At 44.1% G+C, this 20,184-nt stretch overlaps 1 protein-coding gene across 1 annotated transcript in view; it reads right to left on the reverse strand.

Moving 5' to 3' along the window:
* The window catches only part of TAF4 (TATA-box binding protein associated factor 4), a 36,394-nt gene extending 17,352 nt beyond the window's left edge, over positions 1-19,042 (reverse strand). Inside the window, exons 1-2 of the mRNA XM_059481045.1 lie at positions 18,727-19,042; positions 15,707-16,795 (exon numbers count right to left, since the gene is read on the reverse strand). Coding sequence (XP_059337028.1) covers positions 15,707-16,795; positions 18,727-19,042 — 1,405 coding nt within the window. The remainder of the gene's footprint in view (positions 1-15,706; positions 16,796-18,726) is intronic.
* Between the last annotated feature and the right edge of the window lie 1,142 nt (positions 19,043-20,184).

Below are 20,184 nucleotides of genomic sequence, written 5' to 3' on the forward strand. Positions count from 1 at the left end.
TGATTAGAGGAGCTATTTTCAAGTCAACATCAAATATTAAGGCTTTTTGAGTACTTATTTAGTTTCTAGCAGCTGAAAAGGACCCATGGAATTCCCTATGGCCAAGCTTTCAAAAGTCCTCCAATGCCACAGAACTACACTGACACCCCACAACAAACCCTTTTTCCTAAAATTCACCAGTTTGGGAGCTCCCTAAGGTATCCTAAAGTTAATGTGCCATCCAAATTCTTCAAAGAGTTATGTGTTTTTCTCCTTACAGAAGCAACATGAGAAACACTAAACCTAGTTTTGGATGAGGGGATGTGCTTAAACTTCCTTCTCAGTGTAAAAGTGACTGAAGTTATTGGAAAGCACCAAGGCAAAGCAGCTCCCCTGCAGATGAGACTTTTATGGCATCAGGCAGTGGCTCAGAGCTCTGTGATACCTGTTCCTGCCTCCAGCTCAGCAATGTGTCTGCATCACACACCAGTATGGTCAGCTTACTGCTTTGCACCCCAAAATATGAATGAGGACAGGGAAAAGATGGGAAATAACCACAAAGTGAAGGTTCAAAACCCCTGAAGTGCAAGCACAACATCTGAACAATGAAATATTCTCCCTGAGCTACATGCAAAATTAGAACATGCCTACACACTAACATAGCACAACTGCTCAAACAGACAGTTGAAAAGCATATTAATGTGAGCTTTAGAAAACATATCAAGAAAGTTCAATTTTTGGCAGCAGACAGACAAAACAATCATTTGTAATTCAAGCCCTGACTCTAAGCACTACCCTGTTAGATTTCTAACTCCAGGAAGTCTGAAGTACTTCTTTCAAGTATTGAAGTCATAATAAAAAAGTAACTCATACAAAGCCACATTTATATCTGTTGTTATTTATATAGTTCTTTCATTCCCACTCAAATTTGATACACAGTTATTTTTAGTTTATATAGTTTCTAACATGTCATTAAGTCAGCCTCTACCACTGATAAATTCCTGTACACACGAGGCTACATACAAACATAAAGACAGTTACTACCATCTGCATAAACTTTAATCACAGTATGATGATATGAGACATTTTACTGCTTGGAAAGTGAGCTTGTTGGCAGCTGGGTGGCTTTGGAAAAGGTGTAAAAATTCAGAATGTGATGAACTTGAAATCTGTGTGCAGAAGTTCTCCAGTACTACAGTGGGCAGGCTAAGAAGTTTTGACTGAACACAAAACCCCTCCAGCTTGATGGGGATTCTTTAAAAAGGGAGATGGAGCTGCTCTCTGAGCTTCTGTCCCCACAGTCCAACTACAAACTCTTTTCCAACCCAATTAGCTAAAACAGGAACTCACTAACCCAAAACTATACCCAAGCTGGCATTAAGTGGATTTTCAGTGAAGTTCAGAGGGGTCATTGGAGATAAGTCCCATTTATCACCTACTTTTAAACAAAATCACTGTGGGACTGTAACACCCCCTCTCCCCATCCATCCATGAATCTCAGTTAACAATTCATGACAATGAAGAACAGGAAGGGCTGACGGCCCCATGTGGGGAAAAAGGAATTTCTTTCCAAAATTGACATTTTAAATATTTAAACACAGGCAAGTATCATAACCTCAAATTCCAATGCATAAGGCTGCAAATGCTGAATGAACCAGGCCAGAACTGACTACCAGGTACCAGAATTCAGCTAGAATTGTGTAATTTATCTCACTGTTTCAATTAAATTTAGCAACATATTTAAAGATAGAAAACATCTTTGTGTTTTATCAACCAGGTTTTTGTTCCTGGATTAATGGATTAATTACTGCTTGAGATCAAACAGCTAATCAACATCACAGGAAACGTTCAATTAGAAAAAGGTGACAATGAAACCTGGCCATTTTAAATATCTTTCTGCCTTCTTTTTCCTAGAAAGTCTGATCACGTGTACTCCAAAATCATATTCACTATTAAAAATGCAAACATTCAAGAATTCTTTCCAAGTCTCTCATTAAAAAACTAATTAAAATTAAAATTAATTACCATTTTTGTTAGAAGTTAGATGCTTAAGAGAATCCTGAAAGAGGTTCATATTTGAGTTTGAATTAAACAATTCATCATGGCTCCAAATGAAGGATTAACAAACTCAGTTGGCTGTTTCTGATGCCAGAGTTGTGCTCCTGACCAATACAATGGTCATCCCACATGTTCTTGCAGTGAAGATCAATCCTGTTTACAATGTTCAGGATGGAAAATGCCACCATTATGTGATGTCGCTGCATGATTCTGCAGGGTCATCTTTGCCTCTTGCTTATTTGTAATTCCATTTGCTAATGACATTTCCATTTATAAAGTGTTGTGCTTTGGGGTTTTTTCTTTGTTAGTGTTTTTTCAATTAATAAAATGTGTAAAATCATGCACTGGAATAAAAAGCGAAGAGTTCTGGCCATTGGACACATCAGAAAAACACAAATCAGATTTTTTTTTTCAAATACTTCCCTCTTCCTTCTTTCTTTGAAACATGGTTTGGCTTAACAACAACTAAAGAAAAAAATTAACAGAATGATAAGGAAGACTAATAAAATATTTTGTAGCCTTTGCACACCATTCTGAATATCTGTGTAATTTCACACACATACTACTTGCTTACTAGAGAACCCCTACATGCAGAAAACAAACTAAAACAGTTTCCTGATTTGTTACCAGTTTTAACTGGTAGCTCTTGATTAGTAATATTTATAGGAGCTGGACTTTCCAGTGAGGGAGATAAAACCACGTGCAGACACAGGAGCACCTTCACATCGGTGTCCTGAGGAAGTGCAGCAGTGTCACCTCTGACAGCCACACCCAGCAGGAGGCCACTCCAGCAGCAGCATGTCCCAGTGTCACCTCCAGGATAGCTCCATGTCCCAGTGTCACCTCCAGGATAACACTCCATGTCCCAGTGTCACCTCCAGGGTAACACTCCATGTCCCAGTGTCACCTCCAGGGTAACACTCCATGTCCCAGTGTCACCTCCAGGGTAACACTCCATGTCCCAGTGTCACCTCCAGGGTAACACTCCATATCCCAGTGTCACCTCCAGGATAGCTCCATGTCCCAGTGTCACCTCCAGGGTAACACTCCATATCCCAGTGTCACCTCCAGGATAACACTGCATGTCCCAGTGTCACCTCCAGGATAACACTCCATAGCCCAGTGTCACCTCCAGGATAGCTCCATGTCCCAGTGTCACCTCCAGGATAGCTCCATGTCCCAGTGTCACCTCCAGGGTAACACTCCATATCCCAGTGTCACCTCCAGGATAACACTCCATATCCCAGTGTCACCTCCAGGGTAACACTCCATATCCCAGTGTCACCCCTCCATGTCTCAGGGACTCCACCCATACCATGGGGACACACTGAGGGACTCCCTCTCCAGCTGGCAAGCACCTCACCAGAGGGCTCAGCAAGGTGTGCTTGTGCTTCTCACAGGGCTTGACAGTGTACAAGGACCAAACTCCCACCTGTGAAATACAAATCCTACACAGGACCCTGATCCCCAGTGACATCATCTGTCACTATCTGATCCCAAGTGACATTATCTCTCTTTCTGATGCACACACTCAACAGAAGAACAGAAGGTTCAAGCTTACAGATATTGCTCGTTACCCACCATGTAGTTCATGGTTAATCCAGATCAAGTCAGAACCATCACTAATCTAGACTTTGAATAAGTTGTTTTTTTCTGAGACATAACAGAAGAATTAATGGATGTATGATCTTGAAAGTGCATGGAGAATATCCTTTCCTAGCCTCCTGAGGATATTCTCTTCTAAAGTAAAAATATAACTATAAACTTCCCAAGAAAAAACAATTGGGGTCAGGGAGAGCTGTTAGGCAGCAAAGAATCAATAGATGTGCTGGTGTTCATAAAGAATGTCCAAGCCTGAAAGAATAACCAGAGGACTGATACTTCTGGTGTAGGAAACCAAAAATCCCTACAAACATCTCTAGAAAAGGAGGTTATTGATCATACAATGCACTGACACCTGACAAACCTTCAAATCCTAACTAGATCTGCCAGGGAAGTTCACTGAGAGGTTATCCTCACGTCAAAGCCCTTTGGGCCTTAAGCTCTTGAGCACACACTCATTTGTGGCAAGATGCTGCAAACATTTGACATGGCAGAAAAATCTGACAGTAATCCTAAGTGGGCTGTGCCATATTAGCAGGAGAAAGCTTTAGGAGAGAATCCTTTTGGTATTGTCAGAAGAGATTCTGTTGCAGAAAAGAGAAAGTGAGTGTGTGTGTAAGCTTATGCAAGTTATCACACATACCACAAAAACCATCCAAAGCCAAGGGGCTGAGTCCATGCTGTAACTGATTGGATCACGTTACACAGAAACCCACAATGACAAAACCCTTACAAAAGGACAATGTTTTTAAGATTTTTCCAACACAAAAATGCTGGAATACCAGAGTGAGAGCTGGAGAAAAAGACAGTTGCCAATACAAGCTGCAGGAAGAGCTTCCAGAGTAAGTGCTACATGTGACAGGGTTCCTTACTGCAGAAAAGGGAAAGAGAACCTGGTACTGACATCAATGCTGTCCAACAATCCACCAGTAACTGATCCACCTGCAAAACTCCCACTCTACAGGAATGAAAGCCCAAGGAAAGCAGAAAGAACCTACAGAAGTCTACAAGTCCACTGTAGCTCTGTGAAAATATGGGTCATTAAGGAAATCTTCCCTAACAATAGACAGTTTCTAGCAGATTTAGAATTATTTACACACATTAAAAAGCAGCCCTCTGTAACAAACCAGATGAGTAGCAGCTCATGAAGGACCATCTACACACCAACTCATGAGAAACAGGAATTACAAATCAAGACAGGTAGAACAGAACTGTAAATGGTAACAGAAGTGCAGATTAGATGTTATTGAAGACACACTACTTTGTACTTGAGAAGAAATGGGCACCACTGTTAAGTATAAATTAGATACACTTCAGTTTAGGTACCTGGAACCTCAGGAGACCTGTGCTGCACAAATCCAGAAAAAATCCTAATTGAACTTTCTTGCCAAAGCCTTTGGCCTCATCAGCAATCTGAGCTTTCAAGTTTCATCAACAAACGTGGTTGTTTTGTGATTTCTATAAAGACACCTTAGCTCCACAAGGATGAGCACAGTGCCTAAGGAGAAGTCTCCACAGTGCAGGGATCAGGAGGTATCAGAAATGACCCCATGACCATGTGAGACTGCAGCTGCTCCAGAAGTGCTGCCCTGCGCTGGCACGATGAGGCCAGGCTGCACAAACACAAGGCAGTGGCAGATATGTTCCCTGCTGAGCTGCAGGTCTGCAGGCTCCAGAAAACTGCCAGGCAGTGACAGAGCTGTCCAGCACACAGCACAAACCTGTGCCAATGCCCTCATGCCTTGCTCCAGGGCAATGGGCACCCCAAAGCTGGGAGGATGAGGTTCTGCACACAGCTGTGCTGAGCACACAGCACACCCTGTGCCCAAGGAAAGGGACCTGTTAAATGCTCAGCACCTGCTGCACTCAGGGTGTTGCTACAACTCACCATGAAAAAAAACATGGCATGACTGTCAGGTGCTGCTTCAGAGCACCTCTAATACAAAATACTTGGAGTTTCTCCCAATAGGCACTGAAGATTGGCATGGCACAGAGTTTTAGACAGGAACTAGAAAAGCAAATTCCATTTCCTTTTCAACTCATGTCACTCTGGAGTAAAGGAGAATTCTACCCAGACACAGCACCTAAAAGTTAAGATACCACCTACAACAGCAGCACTGCACTGTTGGTTACCACTGCTCTATCCAGCCTGCACACACAGGCTCCAACCAGCCATTATGGTCTCAGCAACACCAATTCTTCAACAGCTGATTTATGATTGATTGTTGTCAACACAGGTGAAAGATACGTTTGCAAATATCCTCAAGAATCCTGCATTTTGTACAGACCAAGTACAAAAGTTCACATTATGAAAAACTGCTTGTTTTTTCTTACAGAAGAGTCAATAGACAAAAAATTCGATTTAATTTTAAAAGCTTTTGCTTACTCGTCCATGCAAGAGTTCTGTTTCAAACAACACAACTAACTGTCTAAAACTGTACTGTCTAAAAGGTAAAGAAGTGAATAATTTGTAAAGTATTGATTCACAAACCTTTTAAGAATATAGTTAAAGGAATAATGTAATGTTGGAATGCCAAAAAGACACTGCATTTAAGAGTGATCCCATATGTAAAAAATCTTACCTGCTCATTTGAAGAGGCGTGTAAGAATTGTTCTGGAAAATGCATCATTTTATATAGCAACAATTAACAAATGCTTCAACAACAATGTGATTTGCAACTATTTTGACTTCTCTGGAAAGCTAAATTCCTTGAAAGTGTGTTAACATTCCTTTCTAGTCAAGGATACAAAGCTAGAACACCAGAGTGCTCTGTCAAATTGCAACCCAATCATCACACAAATCTGTCTGATGTCGAAACAGCTCTAAGAAAAACACTATCAAGAGCTAAACCAATTGCTTTAATTATTGATCTCCAAGCAATTCAGATGCAGCTCTGCCATTAATTTCAATATACTTAGATCAAACAACAAAGCAATTATACCAAAATCAGATCTGGGTTTGAGAAAGGAAGACACAAAATAAAGTGTCACTAATTCTTTATGTCTCTTATTTTAAATAGGAGGTTTTAAAAGTCAACCTGTCTTTATTTGTGACAGTTTGTTTGTACCAAGGTGTGTCAACATTAGTGCTGCTCAAGCACCTGAAGAAATGGGAAGGCTGAGTTACTTTGCATTTATTACCAGAGTCTGCACAGAAATACTGAATGAGGAGTAATGCTTTAAATCACTGCTTTGAATGCAACAGCCTAAAACAACTAAGTCCATGAGAAGCCACCAAGAACACATTCATTTTAATTTGTCCCCACAGTGAATGCCCTACTCAAGGTATAGACTCTCTGTAATTTTAGCTGATGGCACCTTTCCAGCTGAAGCTGTGGAGACCCAGAGCTGGACAATTCCACTGACTGACAGCTCCCCAGGGCAGCCTCAGCACAAACATTCCCTCCACATCCTCCTCTGGGAATTCATGCCTCTCTCACTGCCCATACAGAATTCTTCTGCTCTGAGAATATGCCAAACACTACGCCTGCAAGTTCAATGCAACCATCAACTGGGACATGATATTACATGCCATTTGGCTGATAGCAACATTTATTAAGTAGCTCTGCTTCTGTGGTTAGTCTGAACACAGAAGGAGAATTATTTTCACACCTGTAAGCTTGAATTCAGAATGCTTTTCAACAAAATCAGGTTTCGTTTTGATTTTTACTAACCATCAAATGCACAGTCCTGAGTAATGACTAAGCTTAATGACTGGGTATGACTAACACTTATAAATAATTAGTGCCTTTCTCCCCCTCCCCCATGGAGGACAGGGAAGGAAAGAAAATCAAATGATACCCTGGTAAAAAAGGAAGGAAGAAAGGAACTAAGAGGTTGAATCTCAGTTCATGAACACTTCCATATTCTTCCCATCTACCTTTAAAACCTCTGCAAACACCACTGCACATGTGTCTGTTAAAAACTAATAACTCCTCATGCTTGTCTTTTAACTTCCACACAGCTCAGTCACTGTCAGCCTCCCTCTAGACATCTTCTCCCCCACCGATCCCTCCACAAACACCCTTCTGCTCCCCTCCATGGACTCTTTGGCCACAGGTGCTGCAATTGCCCAGTGCTGCTCCTTGGAGCTGGCACTTGTGACTCATGAGAGCACAACTGGCCCCACTGGCCACACCACGACTGGAAAAGCACCTGATGTTACTGCACTGGGAGAGAGGCTCTGAATGGAGCCCTCCCTTAGAGAAATGTTTGATTCATAAACTGCAGGAAGGGGTGCAGACAGCTGAGCACAGCCTTGCTGCCCCCCAAACCCTCTCAGAAAGACTCCAGCACAGCACCACACCTCATTGCTTGGCTTTTGTTTATACTCTGATATCTGGAGCACACATTTTTCACCTGCACTAGTTGTCAGCACAGTCTATCCAGCACGTGCTTTATTCTGCACAAAAGCACTGGGATAGCTTTTAACAGTTCAACTACTCTCAGAAGCATATATTAATCAGGTTATAATCATAAGTTAGACCATTTTTACAAGATAGAGGCTTACTCAATTCAATACAAATCTTAGGACAGTCATGTCAGTCATGTAAAATAATATTACACACTGCTGTGAGTTTTATGTTATTCCTTGTCTAGGTGCTGGGTATGTGTTACTGAAAAATACATTTTAGTAAGACATCTTAAGGGAAAAAACATCAAAATTAAGATTCATAAGTTTTATAACATTCGTAAGTTACAAGTCAAATTTATAAACAGAGATCTAGCATGGCAAAAAGTTACTTAATTTTCATCAACATTCTTTTCCAAATCCCACAAAAAGAGCTTGGTATCAAACTGGATCTTGCACTAAATTCTCTACAAATACAAGTAAAAGCACCATCCCTATTTAACCTATTTTATAACACATTTTGCTGAGCGTCAGCCTTTGACGTTCAAAGTGCAACTTTCTGATTACTGGTAACCTAAGTACAGAAACCCATAGTTTTAAAATGTTATTTTGAGTCTGACAACAGTTACAGACTCAAAGATCAGATACATTTGTACAACACCTTAAGACAGCTCTACTGAGGTGCTGAACAGATCTCACTGCAGGTGTATCAATTCCCTATAATTATCACCTCTTTCTTGAGTACTGATACATCTATACCATTATCCAGTGACAACAATCAACATTTTGTTCTCACAAAAAATACTCTTTATTTTAAAAAACCCTTAAAGGCACACATAAGACCTCAAGGACAATTATTATCTTTTACATTAAATTTTATGCTAAAGACACATTAAGAGAATTACTCCAAGAGAGGAGGGTTTGTGGTAAAAAATTGGCTCTCAGTTGAGACACCTGCACCTCCAGAAGACAACCAGCATTTCTGGGAAGAAATTCCCACAGAATAGAACTGGTGTAAAAATTTCCAGAGTAAGCAGAGGTAAAACTGTCCTAGAAGGTTTAAAACAAACAAAAAGCTCTATTCATGTGTCTATGGCAAAAAAAAAAAAAAAAAAAAAAAAAAAAAAAAAAAACAACACCTCATTTAATCTGAAATATGGACGATCACTTAATCTTTACACCTGTTTAATTACAACCTGTACACAGAGCAGGCTGTATCAGCAATTTTGCTTCTCTTACAAGGAAGCAGATCCAAGAGAGCTGATACAATTATTTGCACACAGGAACAGACCTGTGGCTGTGCAAAGAAAAAGCCCTTTGTCACCTGGGAGCAACAATCTCTCCCTAGTTTGGCCTTCCTTCACCCAGAGCTTTGGGGTTCCTAACACACCTGAAATAACTGTCCTTTAACCAGGACTAAAACCTCCTCTCTATCATTGTCATAGATTCATGTGTTTCTTCTCAGTTATGAGAAACTCTATTTTCAAAATTCTACCTCTCCAAACCTTCTTTCACAAGAGATAATGTGCCTAACAAAGCTAAACTTGCTAACAGTCTTCCAATCAGCAAAAGCCTTTTTTCCTTACATGAAGCAATGGTAACAAATTCAAGAAGCTTCAGACAGATTAATGAAGTTACAAACATGCATAAAGTTTCAAAACAAAAAATAATCTTGACAAGAGTAGATATTTTAAGGTAAAAATTATGATTTTGAAGATTTCTGTCAAAAAAATGAACATAGTAACAAAAAATGTTTAATGTGTTAAGTGACTTCTATGTCCAGTTCCTTCTGAGCAGAGTCAGTATTGATCACACAGTTTTTACACAAAGCAACCTTTCCACACACCTGCACTTTCTCTTTCCTTGAACCCAGATAGTTTAAATATCAGTATTTTCAACTGTGTTCTAGAACTACTTCATACAACTTTTAAGAATTCTATTTACCTATCATTTCCCAAAACAGGGAAGGCAGACAACAGTAAGAGTTCTCATACAACAAAATACTTCATTTGAAGAGTTTGTGATATAATTTGTCTCCTATCAGTGGCCAAACTCATGCATTTTCACCTCACTTTGCTCACAGGGCTGCAGCATTCTCTGTTAGTAAGGGATTCAAATCCTGGGCAACGTTCAAATTTGTGGTCCTCAAACCAAGAAGGTTTCACAAGCAACCTGCTTAAATTTCCAGAGATGGAAAACATGTAACTTCTTGCAGAGTGCAAAACACTTCAGAGAAATAAATCACTTCTGGTTATTGACCAATAACCTTTACCACAAGCTTAGTGATACCAAACCCCCAGAAGATCACAATTTGAAGGTCATACAGACATATCCATACATACACTTCCAAAGGCTGTTGGGAACAGTATTTTCCGTAACAGAACTGAACAATATATAATCAGAGTTAACAGCTTTCACAGCTTAACAGAATCACAATTATAGTCCCATTAGATCCCATCACTTAACGACACAGCCTTATCAGATGTGCACAACACCAAGACACTGTTTCTAACAGAACCAGAAACCCCAACTGCACAGCCCTCTGAGGCTCTTTGGGGTACAAAGCCAAGCACTCAGGAGTCCTCAGTTATGGAAGGTGCAATGGGAACAAACACAACTCTCAGTCTGGTGACATATGGCAGATCTGATGTAGCAGATTCCAAATAAAGCAGAATGTTCCTTTTGCTGATGCATGACTTGAACATAAAATCCACCCTGCACCCAGAAGAGTTCTGCAGAAGAGATCCATGGTCATCTTCCAGAAAGACAGATACTGCTTTTCAAGCCAAGTACAGGACTCCCAAGCTCTAATCCTGGCAAAATATTGATTCCTGCATGGCCTTGGGCAAGTCAGAACTTCTCTAACTTGCTCTTTCCCCCAGCTCTAAAGCAGAGTTTATACTACTTCACTTACCAAGCACACAGGCAGGTTGCAAGGATTACAACATTTTGTAAAATGCTTTGCAAGTAAAACATACTGGAAGTTCTCTAAGAAACCCCCATTGTCATGGTGCAGTGCAGACATTATTTTTAACAAAATCAAGCCATGCCAACACACTTAACAGGCATAATATTGGCAGCACATGCAACATACAGGGAACTGTAATGAGGATATGTTTGAACTCGCTTATAGTCAGTGAGAAATAGAAACAACCACATTCCACTACTTCATAGTATTTCCCCTGGTCCTTTCTGTGGTCCTTATTTTATGGGGTTCTGATGATTTCCTCATCTATCCACATCCTAATTCCTTCAGGGACTGCTCAGGTACATGTTTCAGGTACAAAGCAACACAAAGAATGAGGCACTCAGTATGAAAAAGTTACATAAATTGCTTGCTTTGAGTCTTCTCAGTTGCCACCCTTCTCCATTTTTATCCACTCTCCTTTGCCCAACCACCTACTACCCCAACTCCCAACTGAAGGAAACAGAATTACTCCTGCAGAAGTTGTTTTTCAGTTACTCCAGCTCCCAAAGTACAACTGCTCAAGTCAGAAGGACTTAAATTATGGGTTCAGGCAGTTTTCCCATCCTAAAGCCACAATAACCATGGCCTGAGTGAGAATCCTTCTTGGATAGGATTCACAAGCTAAAAACCAATCTGTTTCTACAAAAAAAAGGTCAAATTTAATACCAAATGAAGTTTTGAGCCTCTAAGACCATGAGGAAAACCTTGAGTGTGCACATTCATGTTGTCCATCTCCCAGGATGAGCAGATGCAGAGCCCTGATGCTCCTTCAGGAATCCTTTGCTTCTGGGAAGCATCAATGCTAAGTTTTAACCAGGGCTGGAGTTCAGAACTCTGGAACACCCCACTGTTCAAGGGGCCTCTTTAACAGCAGTTTCTCATCTATAAAAGGCCCATCCTGCCCTCACCACAGAAAAGGCACACGAGATGCCCTTCAGATAGAAAGCAACAAAGAAATCTGTAGTCTCATCCCCTACCATCAGCTACTGGCAGATCCAAGTGAGTTTTGGGAAAGTAATAAAGAAGTTTTATTTTTAGATACAAGGCAAAACAATTCTCTTCTACAACAGCTGCAGAACTGTACCACTGCTAGTGGGAAGACTGGTCATGACTGTAGAAGTAAAAAAAAAACCATGATGACATGCCATCCCATTTGCTATCTTCAAACAGGACCACATGTCACCAAACCATATTTAATCAGGAAAACACCAGTCTTTATGATCTAGCCACCAAATTTTCATAACTACTAACAGTCATTCAGAAGGTAAAAGAAAAGAGAGGGATAGAGGGAAGTGAAAGTTTCTAGATTTCAATTTCATCTAAGCTAGTGGAGAAAACTGGCCAGACCTACCTGCTCTATGCTACTCTGACTGCATACATTCAGCACTCACCAATCTGCTTCTTTCTCTAAGCAGACACCTTAAAAATTTATTATGAGGTGTTTGTACATAAAGATAAAGGAGAAGACAGTAGCAACACAAATTTGCAAGAAGGGAAATCAAATCTTTGAACCCCAAGCTGACAGCAGTGCTAGGTAAGCATAAACTCACACATGCTGGGCCTGTACCACAGCACTGCTGGACAAGGTGGGGTTTACAAAAATTATTTTAAAGTACCCAAGTTTTGTCAGTTTACAAGGTGATCCTACCCTGTGTCAGCAATGACCTCCAAACACTGTACACACTCTTACAATGCAAAAGATAAATTTTAGTGAATTATCCCAGTTATACTTTTCTGCAGACTTTTCTGAGCACTTCTAACCATGGAACACTGACTTACCACTTTTCACTGATTTTCTACCTCTTACCATAGATTGCACATAACACATTTCTCATTACTGAAGTACTCAGAAACAACGAGCTTCATTCAATTCATTTCCAGTCACTTTCAGCAGTGTTGCATCCTTAAGGCAGTGTTGTGTAAACTTTTGTTCCTACCCCCTTACAAAATTATTTCACAGTATTTCCATCTCTTTTCTAAGAGGGTGTGAATAAGGTTATTTTGGGACCATCATTACCCAAATCTGTCCAACTGGAGCACAAAGTCCCAAACACAGGCTACTGCAGAAAAGACTAAGGACAACAATCCCCTTCCTCAAAGATGCCAAAGTGGAAAACCATCATTAATACACAGATACAACAGCTCAGTTCCTCGGAGAAGAAATACACCAAAACCCAGTAAGGTCACAACAATTATGGCCCATTGGCTCTTCAAACATCTCCAATTTGGTCAGTCAAGGTTTGCCTTGATGCAATACAAAGCATTATTCCAATAGTAATATATTTTAAACACCATTGATGGAGTTTATTTTCCACACAGTCTTTCAAAGAAAACCTTGTAAGGTTTTTAATTTTCAAGTCCCAGCTTTTAACTCCTGCTGACATTTTACATTCTGCTTTCCATACATTTGACACTGTAACTGTACTTTGGAGAGCTAGAAACAGTAATTCTGGATAAGAAAATAACAGTAAAACATGTGCTGTCATGGTCAAACCTTCCATCAGAATTTTTGAAGTGTTGGTAATTCTTGGTGTGAAAAGCTGTGTGTGCAGTGTATGACTTCAAACTGCTCCAAGCACTGTCACACAAACTCTTACTATTAACTTTTAGAAACAAACTTGTGAATGCAAATTCAATGAATGCAGTAAGTGCAGAGCACACAGGCACTGCAGCTGCAGCTTCACAGCACCAAACTGCCTCCAAAAACCTGTATTTAAAACACAATCTCACAAGCACAGCCACCTATTCTCCTTTCACTATGAGTGTACCTGCAGAGGTGCTTGGCCCTGAGAGATGTTTGGAAGAGCCCAGCACCCACCAATTCTTAAGTGTTTTGAAAGAGATGGTTTATGCAAGGCATTTTCAATGCTGGTTACTTTTGCAAAGTATAAAAAACCAACTAAAGCAATGTAAAAGAAAAATAATCAGTTCCACTAAAAAAAAAATATTTTTCAATATTAAATCTTATCATGCAAGAACTCAGTTTCCAACCTCTATGAATCCAGTCATATATACTTGCTTATTTTAAGTCATGCTTATTCTTTTGAAGTCATAAATATTTCTTTAAGTGTAGGACAGAAAAAAGAAAAAGCTTCATAAAAATCCAAGTTCTTAGAACCTGTATTGTTTTACTTTGATCTATCAAGAACTCCAAAGGAACAATTTATGGTCCAATTTTGCTTAAGGACTGGCAATGCTGCTTCCAAGAGTAACACATTTCAGGATGCTGTGGCAGTCTGGAAACATCAGCTACCTGGAAAAAGGTCCCACTGGATTCCACAGTAGTATTTCCCCTCATAATCAGGTTTATAATGCAGTATTAACAAAAAATGTAGGCATAAATGGCACTAGACTAAAATGGATCAATCCTTTGATACAATATGGCAATAAATAAAATAAGGCTTTTCCAACCTATCAATTTACAGGCTTCAAATCAAGCACCACAACTTCAAGACCTGAATTTTACTGCTATTCTTTAAATTAGCAAGATGTCATTCAAATTACTCATATATGGAATAATCTTTTACAGGAAAAAAAAGAGGAATATTTGTACCAGTTAGTACTTGGATACACAGAATATTTGACAGACTTCATCAAACTACATGGCATCCCATAGCACAGAGAGCATATCACACAAAAACACAGAGTTTAGTAACACAGCACATAATTCCTGATCTACTTTATGTGACAGGTGCATTGCTCTGAGGCTGGTCAGGAGTTCCAAGAGATGTATTTTACTAAGACCACTTGCATTTTACTAAGACCACCTACTAAAACCATCACCAATTTTATTCAGTGTTAGTAGCAAAATTCAATTGCTGCTCTTTGCATACTGCCCTGAAAACAGTGAGCACTAAGAACACAGCCCTTGTAGGTATTGTTATGAAGCAGTGTGTAGGTTCACACAAGTATTTGCAGTTAAAAATCAACGTGGAGACAAGCAACAAGCCTGTCTCAAGAATAATAGCAAATATGTAACATTAAATCTCCAAATCTGGGATATTTAAGGAGGGACAGAACAATTCTAAGGAAATAAATGCTTCTCATCCTGCTTTTCACACATCCATTGAGTTCAGGACTAGATTCCTTGTCCAGAGGTGCTCAGCACTAAGCATGAGACTAGCTACTACAAAAGCTGCAGCCCTAGACACAACAGGGTGAGGTAAGGACATAGGAAGTCTGTCTTTTGTATCAGAATGCCAGTGACTAAAAAGATGATCATAAGCTTCAAATCTGTGAGTTTTTAAGTCAGACTTTGAAGGTATTTAAAGCCAAAGTAGGCAGTTTTCATGTGTTGTATCTGCTGCTTCTCTGTTCATGAGAGCTCTCTGGTACTGGGGGCATGCAGGGACAGGAGGGAGCCAAGCAGCACATAAAGGTTACAAACTGACAAAACCACCTGAAAATTCAAAATGTCTGTTGTGCTAATGAAATAACAACATTTCATTAGATAATGTTCCATTGTCACACTTTGGCAGTTTGCAGCTTCATCTACACTCCCATTGGAACAAAGATACCAGGCAGAATTATTTTCAATTACAGCTGAAAAGACTTTCTGGTCACCCAAAATCAGACACTAAGTAGTGGAATGCTACTATGCTGCTACTACTCAACACCAGACCATTCTCATTGTTACAGGTCATGCCTTTCCACAATTCACAATTCAATGGCACAGAATCTTACTTGGATTCCTCCCTCCCTGCAAGATACACACTTCCAAAATAAAACCCCTCAATCCTCTGACTTACCTGGTGGTAACTGAAAATTCTGAATGTTAGTCGGATTCTGAGGTGGCTGAGGCAAACGAGGTGCTAAAACTGTAGGAGTCAAAGTTGCTCTGATTCCACTCGTAGTTGGTGTTGGAGTCCTTGGCAGACTTTGTGCCACTGTGTTGGCACTGCCTTTAGCCATTCCTGTGGGGGTGCCAGGAGCTGCAGGAGGTATCCCACCAGGATTGGGAGCAACATTGGAGAGCCCAGCTTGCATAGTTTGCCCAATAATCATGTTACCCCCTGTAGTACTGGGCTGGCCAGCAGTAGCCAGCGTCTGCTGTTGGGACACTGCCTGCACTATAGTTTTAGGAGACTCAGATTTGATGACCTGTGTGGCAGGAGCTGCTGGCACGCTGGAACCAGACTGGCTGTTCACAAGCGACGTCTGGAGGGAAACTCCAGATCCCACAGTGGCTGTGGCAACAGCAGGAAAACTCCCCACACTGATGGTTGAATTGATCACAGTATTGCTCCCGTTCTGAGTGGCTGCAGCAGCTGCAGCCACCGTGGGTCCTGCAGTGTGGATGGGGGGCCTCACCAGCGTCACCGTGGGCGCCCCGGCGCCGACGCTCGCCGGCGGCTGCGAGGAGATCACTGTGGGCGAGGAGGAGGACGCAGAGGACACAGCAGTGTTAAGGAAAGAAGTCTGGATGACAGTGTTGGAAGCTGAGGGTAAAACAGCATTGACAGCGTTTCCTTTCCCCACGGATCCGGGTCCATTGTTAACGAGAGGGGCGACAGCAGGTGCAGGAGCGGGGTTGGCGGTCACAGGAGTCCCAGAGAAAGCAGCACTTCCTGTGTGGTGAGAGTTCATCACCACGTTACTCCCATTCAAAGTCTGCACCGTCGTGGTCCCGATCTTGCCATTCCTGGTGGACAAGGCAGTTGCCATGGTGCTGATAACCACCGATTTGCCCTGACTGAGGGTCCCTGGAGCAGCAGTGACTTCAGATCCTCCTGCTGCTGCAGTGGTGGTGCTGGTGCTCGTTGTGGTGGCTCCATCCAGAGCTGAAGTCTGGGACCTGGTGTTATGATTAATAACACCCCCCTGCACTCCTCCTGCCCCTGCAAAACAACAGCGAGGTTAAACACAGCGAATGAGCAAGAAGAGAAGTCCAGCAAAGACAGAATGTTCTCCCTTATCACCAGGTCTTCTCCATCTCCCAAGCTGCCTGCCTGGAGCCAGGAAAACAGGACAGAGTACAAACTGAACATGGCTTTGAATATGTTATCTTAAAACCTCCAATATCCCACCAAAGACTGGCAGATCCAGTATTAATTGTACTGCCCCTGGTTTTGACACTACAGCACAGAACAGGGAAAACAGATTTAATATGAACCAAGGGAATAAGAAGATCATCTAAGACCTCCTCCCCATTCTGGAGCCTGACATCCCATTTAGAAACAGGACTGCAACTGCAAGGGGGGGAAATGGCCATGGAAGACACATTATTAAGACATATTCCCTATACCCAGCACACATTACTCTCTCATCCTGTCATCTCTTACAAAGTAAGTCAGTCAGACCAGGAGGCTCAACAACAGCAAAACATGAAAAGTGAAAGGAAAGAAAAACATCAGCCTGGCAAGATAAGAAGTACTGCAAGGCCTGGAGCAGGTTTCTAGAAGACCCCTCTTCCTCGTTACAGAATTTGCTCCAACGGATCTGAAGTTCCCACAGCCCCAGGTAGTTAAAAATAAATAAATAAAAAGCAAAGCTGGTTTTCAGAAGGGACAAGATGATGTAGCTTCTTGTCCTGAATAATCCTCATGCCCCTTGATAAGGCCTGGTGTTAGCACAAGTACAATCACACACAGTCCAGGTCCTGGCCCTAAGGAGACAGAAATGGGAAAAGAATAGTGACAGGCAGACACTGAGATGCACATTATAAGGGTCAAGGAGATCCTCCTAGAAGAGCTTCATCAATCATAACAGACGGTCTGTAGTATCTTCTTACACTTCAGCAATACAAAATCAAAAATAAAAAAGGGGGGAGGGGAGGAATTGCAGAGAGATTCTGGGGAGACATTTCTTTCAATCCCCCTGAAAAACAGCTTCCCTCCATTCCCACGTAGCGAGCCCTCGGTCCCAGCCTTCACACTGCCCCCCTCCAAGGCTCACAAGACGAAGGGGGGAATATTCCCAGGCAGCTCCGGGGGTGGGAGAAGGCGCTGTGCAAGGTGGGGTGTTGTGGCCTGAATTCCCCCCCTTGCCGGGACCCGGCGTTGTGACTGCCCCCCCTTGAGGGCAGAGGAGGAATGGGAGGTCCCCGTGCCCCCTCCAAGCCCCTGGAACAAGGGAAGGGGTGCGGGGGGAATATCAAGGCAGGCAGATATGGGGGGGAAGCATTTTGAGGGACTTCCTCCCCTTGAAATCCCCCCTCGCTTCCTCCTCTACAGGAAATAGGTGTCATGATTAATAACACCCCCTTCCACTCCAGCAACAGCGAAGGGGGAGGGGAAGGAGCATTTACACAGACAGCTAAGGCGGCATTATCAAGAGGGAATCCCCCCCATAACCTCCACCCCTGGAAAGGGAAGGGGAGCAATCACAGGCGGCATGGGAGGCACAGCCATGACCAAGGGGGTGGGCTCTGCCTCCTTCAGTCCCCGAGATTAACAGAGCCCTTTTACACTCCGGCAACAAGGGCAGGAAAAGCAGAGGGGACCGGCAGAGTCACGGACGGGCACTGCCGGCTCCTTCTGCGAGGCGGCTGCCCCCACACATGATCCAACACCCTCGAGTAAGCACGGGCGAGGAGGGAAAATAAAGGGGAGGGAGCAGAGGCGCGGATACACACCGAGGGGGCATGATGAGGGGAGGCTCTCCCCCGTATGATCGATACCACCCTTTGCACTCCCGCTCCTGCCACAACGAGAAGGAGGAGAGAGGGAAAAGGGGGGAAAGCAGTGAGGGAAGGAGGCAGCGGGAGCTGGGGAGTGGGGGGAGGGGAGGGCCCCTCTCCCTCAGAGCCCCCCACCCCTGCCCACGTTACCTGCTTTTGTGATCTCTGGGGCACTCAGTCCCATCTTGCTGCCGCTGCTGCTCTCTGTTTGGGCATTAGCATTGCCTCCTACTACTACTCCTCCAGGGCTGGGGCTAGGGCTGCTGCTGCTACTGCTGCTGCTCACAACATGGTTCCCCAGCAGCCCCCCAGCGGCCCTCAGGGGCTCCTGCGCCTTGTGGTGCTGGTGGTGGTGGCCGGAGGCCGCCAGCTGGGACTCCAGGGAGCCCACCAGGTCGCTCACCACCTTCTCATCCACCTCCGTGTTCAGGAAAACCTCATCCAGCAGATCCGAGCCCGCCGCCATCTTTTTTTCGGAGGGTTCCTGTGAGCGGCTCCCTCCTCCCCCCCCTCCCCTCTCACGGCTCCCTCCTCCCCCCGCCCCGCTCACACTCGGCCCCCCCGCCCAACAGCGCACGCGCGAGCGCCCGGCCCGCACATCACCGGCCGGGCAGGGATTCCGCCCGCCGCTGATTGGCCGGCGCCCGCGCTATAAAAGGCCGTGCAAATGGCTGCGAACGCTTAGTTGGGAGTCGGGCGGCGGCGGCGGCCCCCCGGCGGCCGCGGGCGGGCGGGGGCTGCGGCCCTTCGGTGCGGCCGCGCCGCGGCCGTGGGGGGTTCGGGAACCGCGCGGGGCGGCGGGGGCGGCCGCGGCCGCCGGCGGCTCTTTGTCTGCCTCGGCCCAAAATGGCTGCATGTTTTCCCTGCTGCTCTCTGCGTCCGGGTCTCCCCCGCCGGCGCGAGTCTGAAGGGCGCCCCGCACCTGTGCCAGCTGCGTGTAACTGATCCACCGGCGGGGCGGGCGGGGCACACGCCCAGCCCGGGCGGGGGCAGCGGGCGAGGAGGAGCCCCCGCGCCTGCCTCCCTCCCGCCGCCGCCGGCGGGGCCAGCCGGGGGCTGCAGCCCCTCGGTGCGGCCGGGCCGCGGGGGCGGGCGCGGGGCGCGGTCTGACTCAGCACGGCCGGGGCCAGCTCCGGGAAAGCGCGCCCGGCTGCGAGCCCAGCGCCGGGAAGGGAAAACGAAGACGAGAGAGAGGGGAGGCGGGGGGGAAAAGAGAGGGAGACGGCAATTTTGAACGGTCCAGTCGCAGCTGCGAGCCGGCACGGCGGGGCGATCCCCGCCCGTGTGTCAGCCCGCGTTACACCCCCGCCGCCGCTTAACCCTTGGGGGAGAGCCGCGCTCCGCAGCGGCGCTCGGCGGGGAGCGCGGCCCGGCCCGGCCGGCGCCGGCTGCAGGTGGACATGATCGCTTACAGGAGGCGCCTGCACTTTGACCTTGTTGTGCAACCATCATAAAGGAAGTAAATAACGTAAAAATACAACCCGCCTTTCAATAAATGCGTTCTTCTGCCAGGCGCTGTTTCCGCAGAAAACTGTATTACCAGATGCAATTGAAACAATATTATCAGATGGTACAATTTATCTTTCACAGAATAGAATCATAAATCAT

Source organism: Ammospiza nelsoni, chromosome 12 (assembly GCF_027579445.1).
Source record: "Ammospiza nelsoni isolate bAmmNel1 chromosome 12, bAmmNel1.pri, whole genome shotgun sequence".
In the NCBI taxonomy this organism is placed as follows: Eukaryota; Metazoa; Chordata; class Aves; order Passeriformes; family Passerellidae; genus Ammospiza; species Ammospiza nelsoni.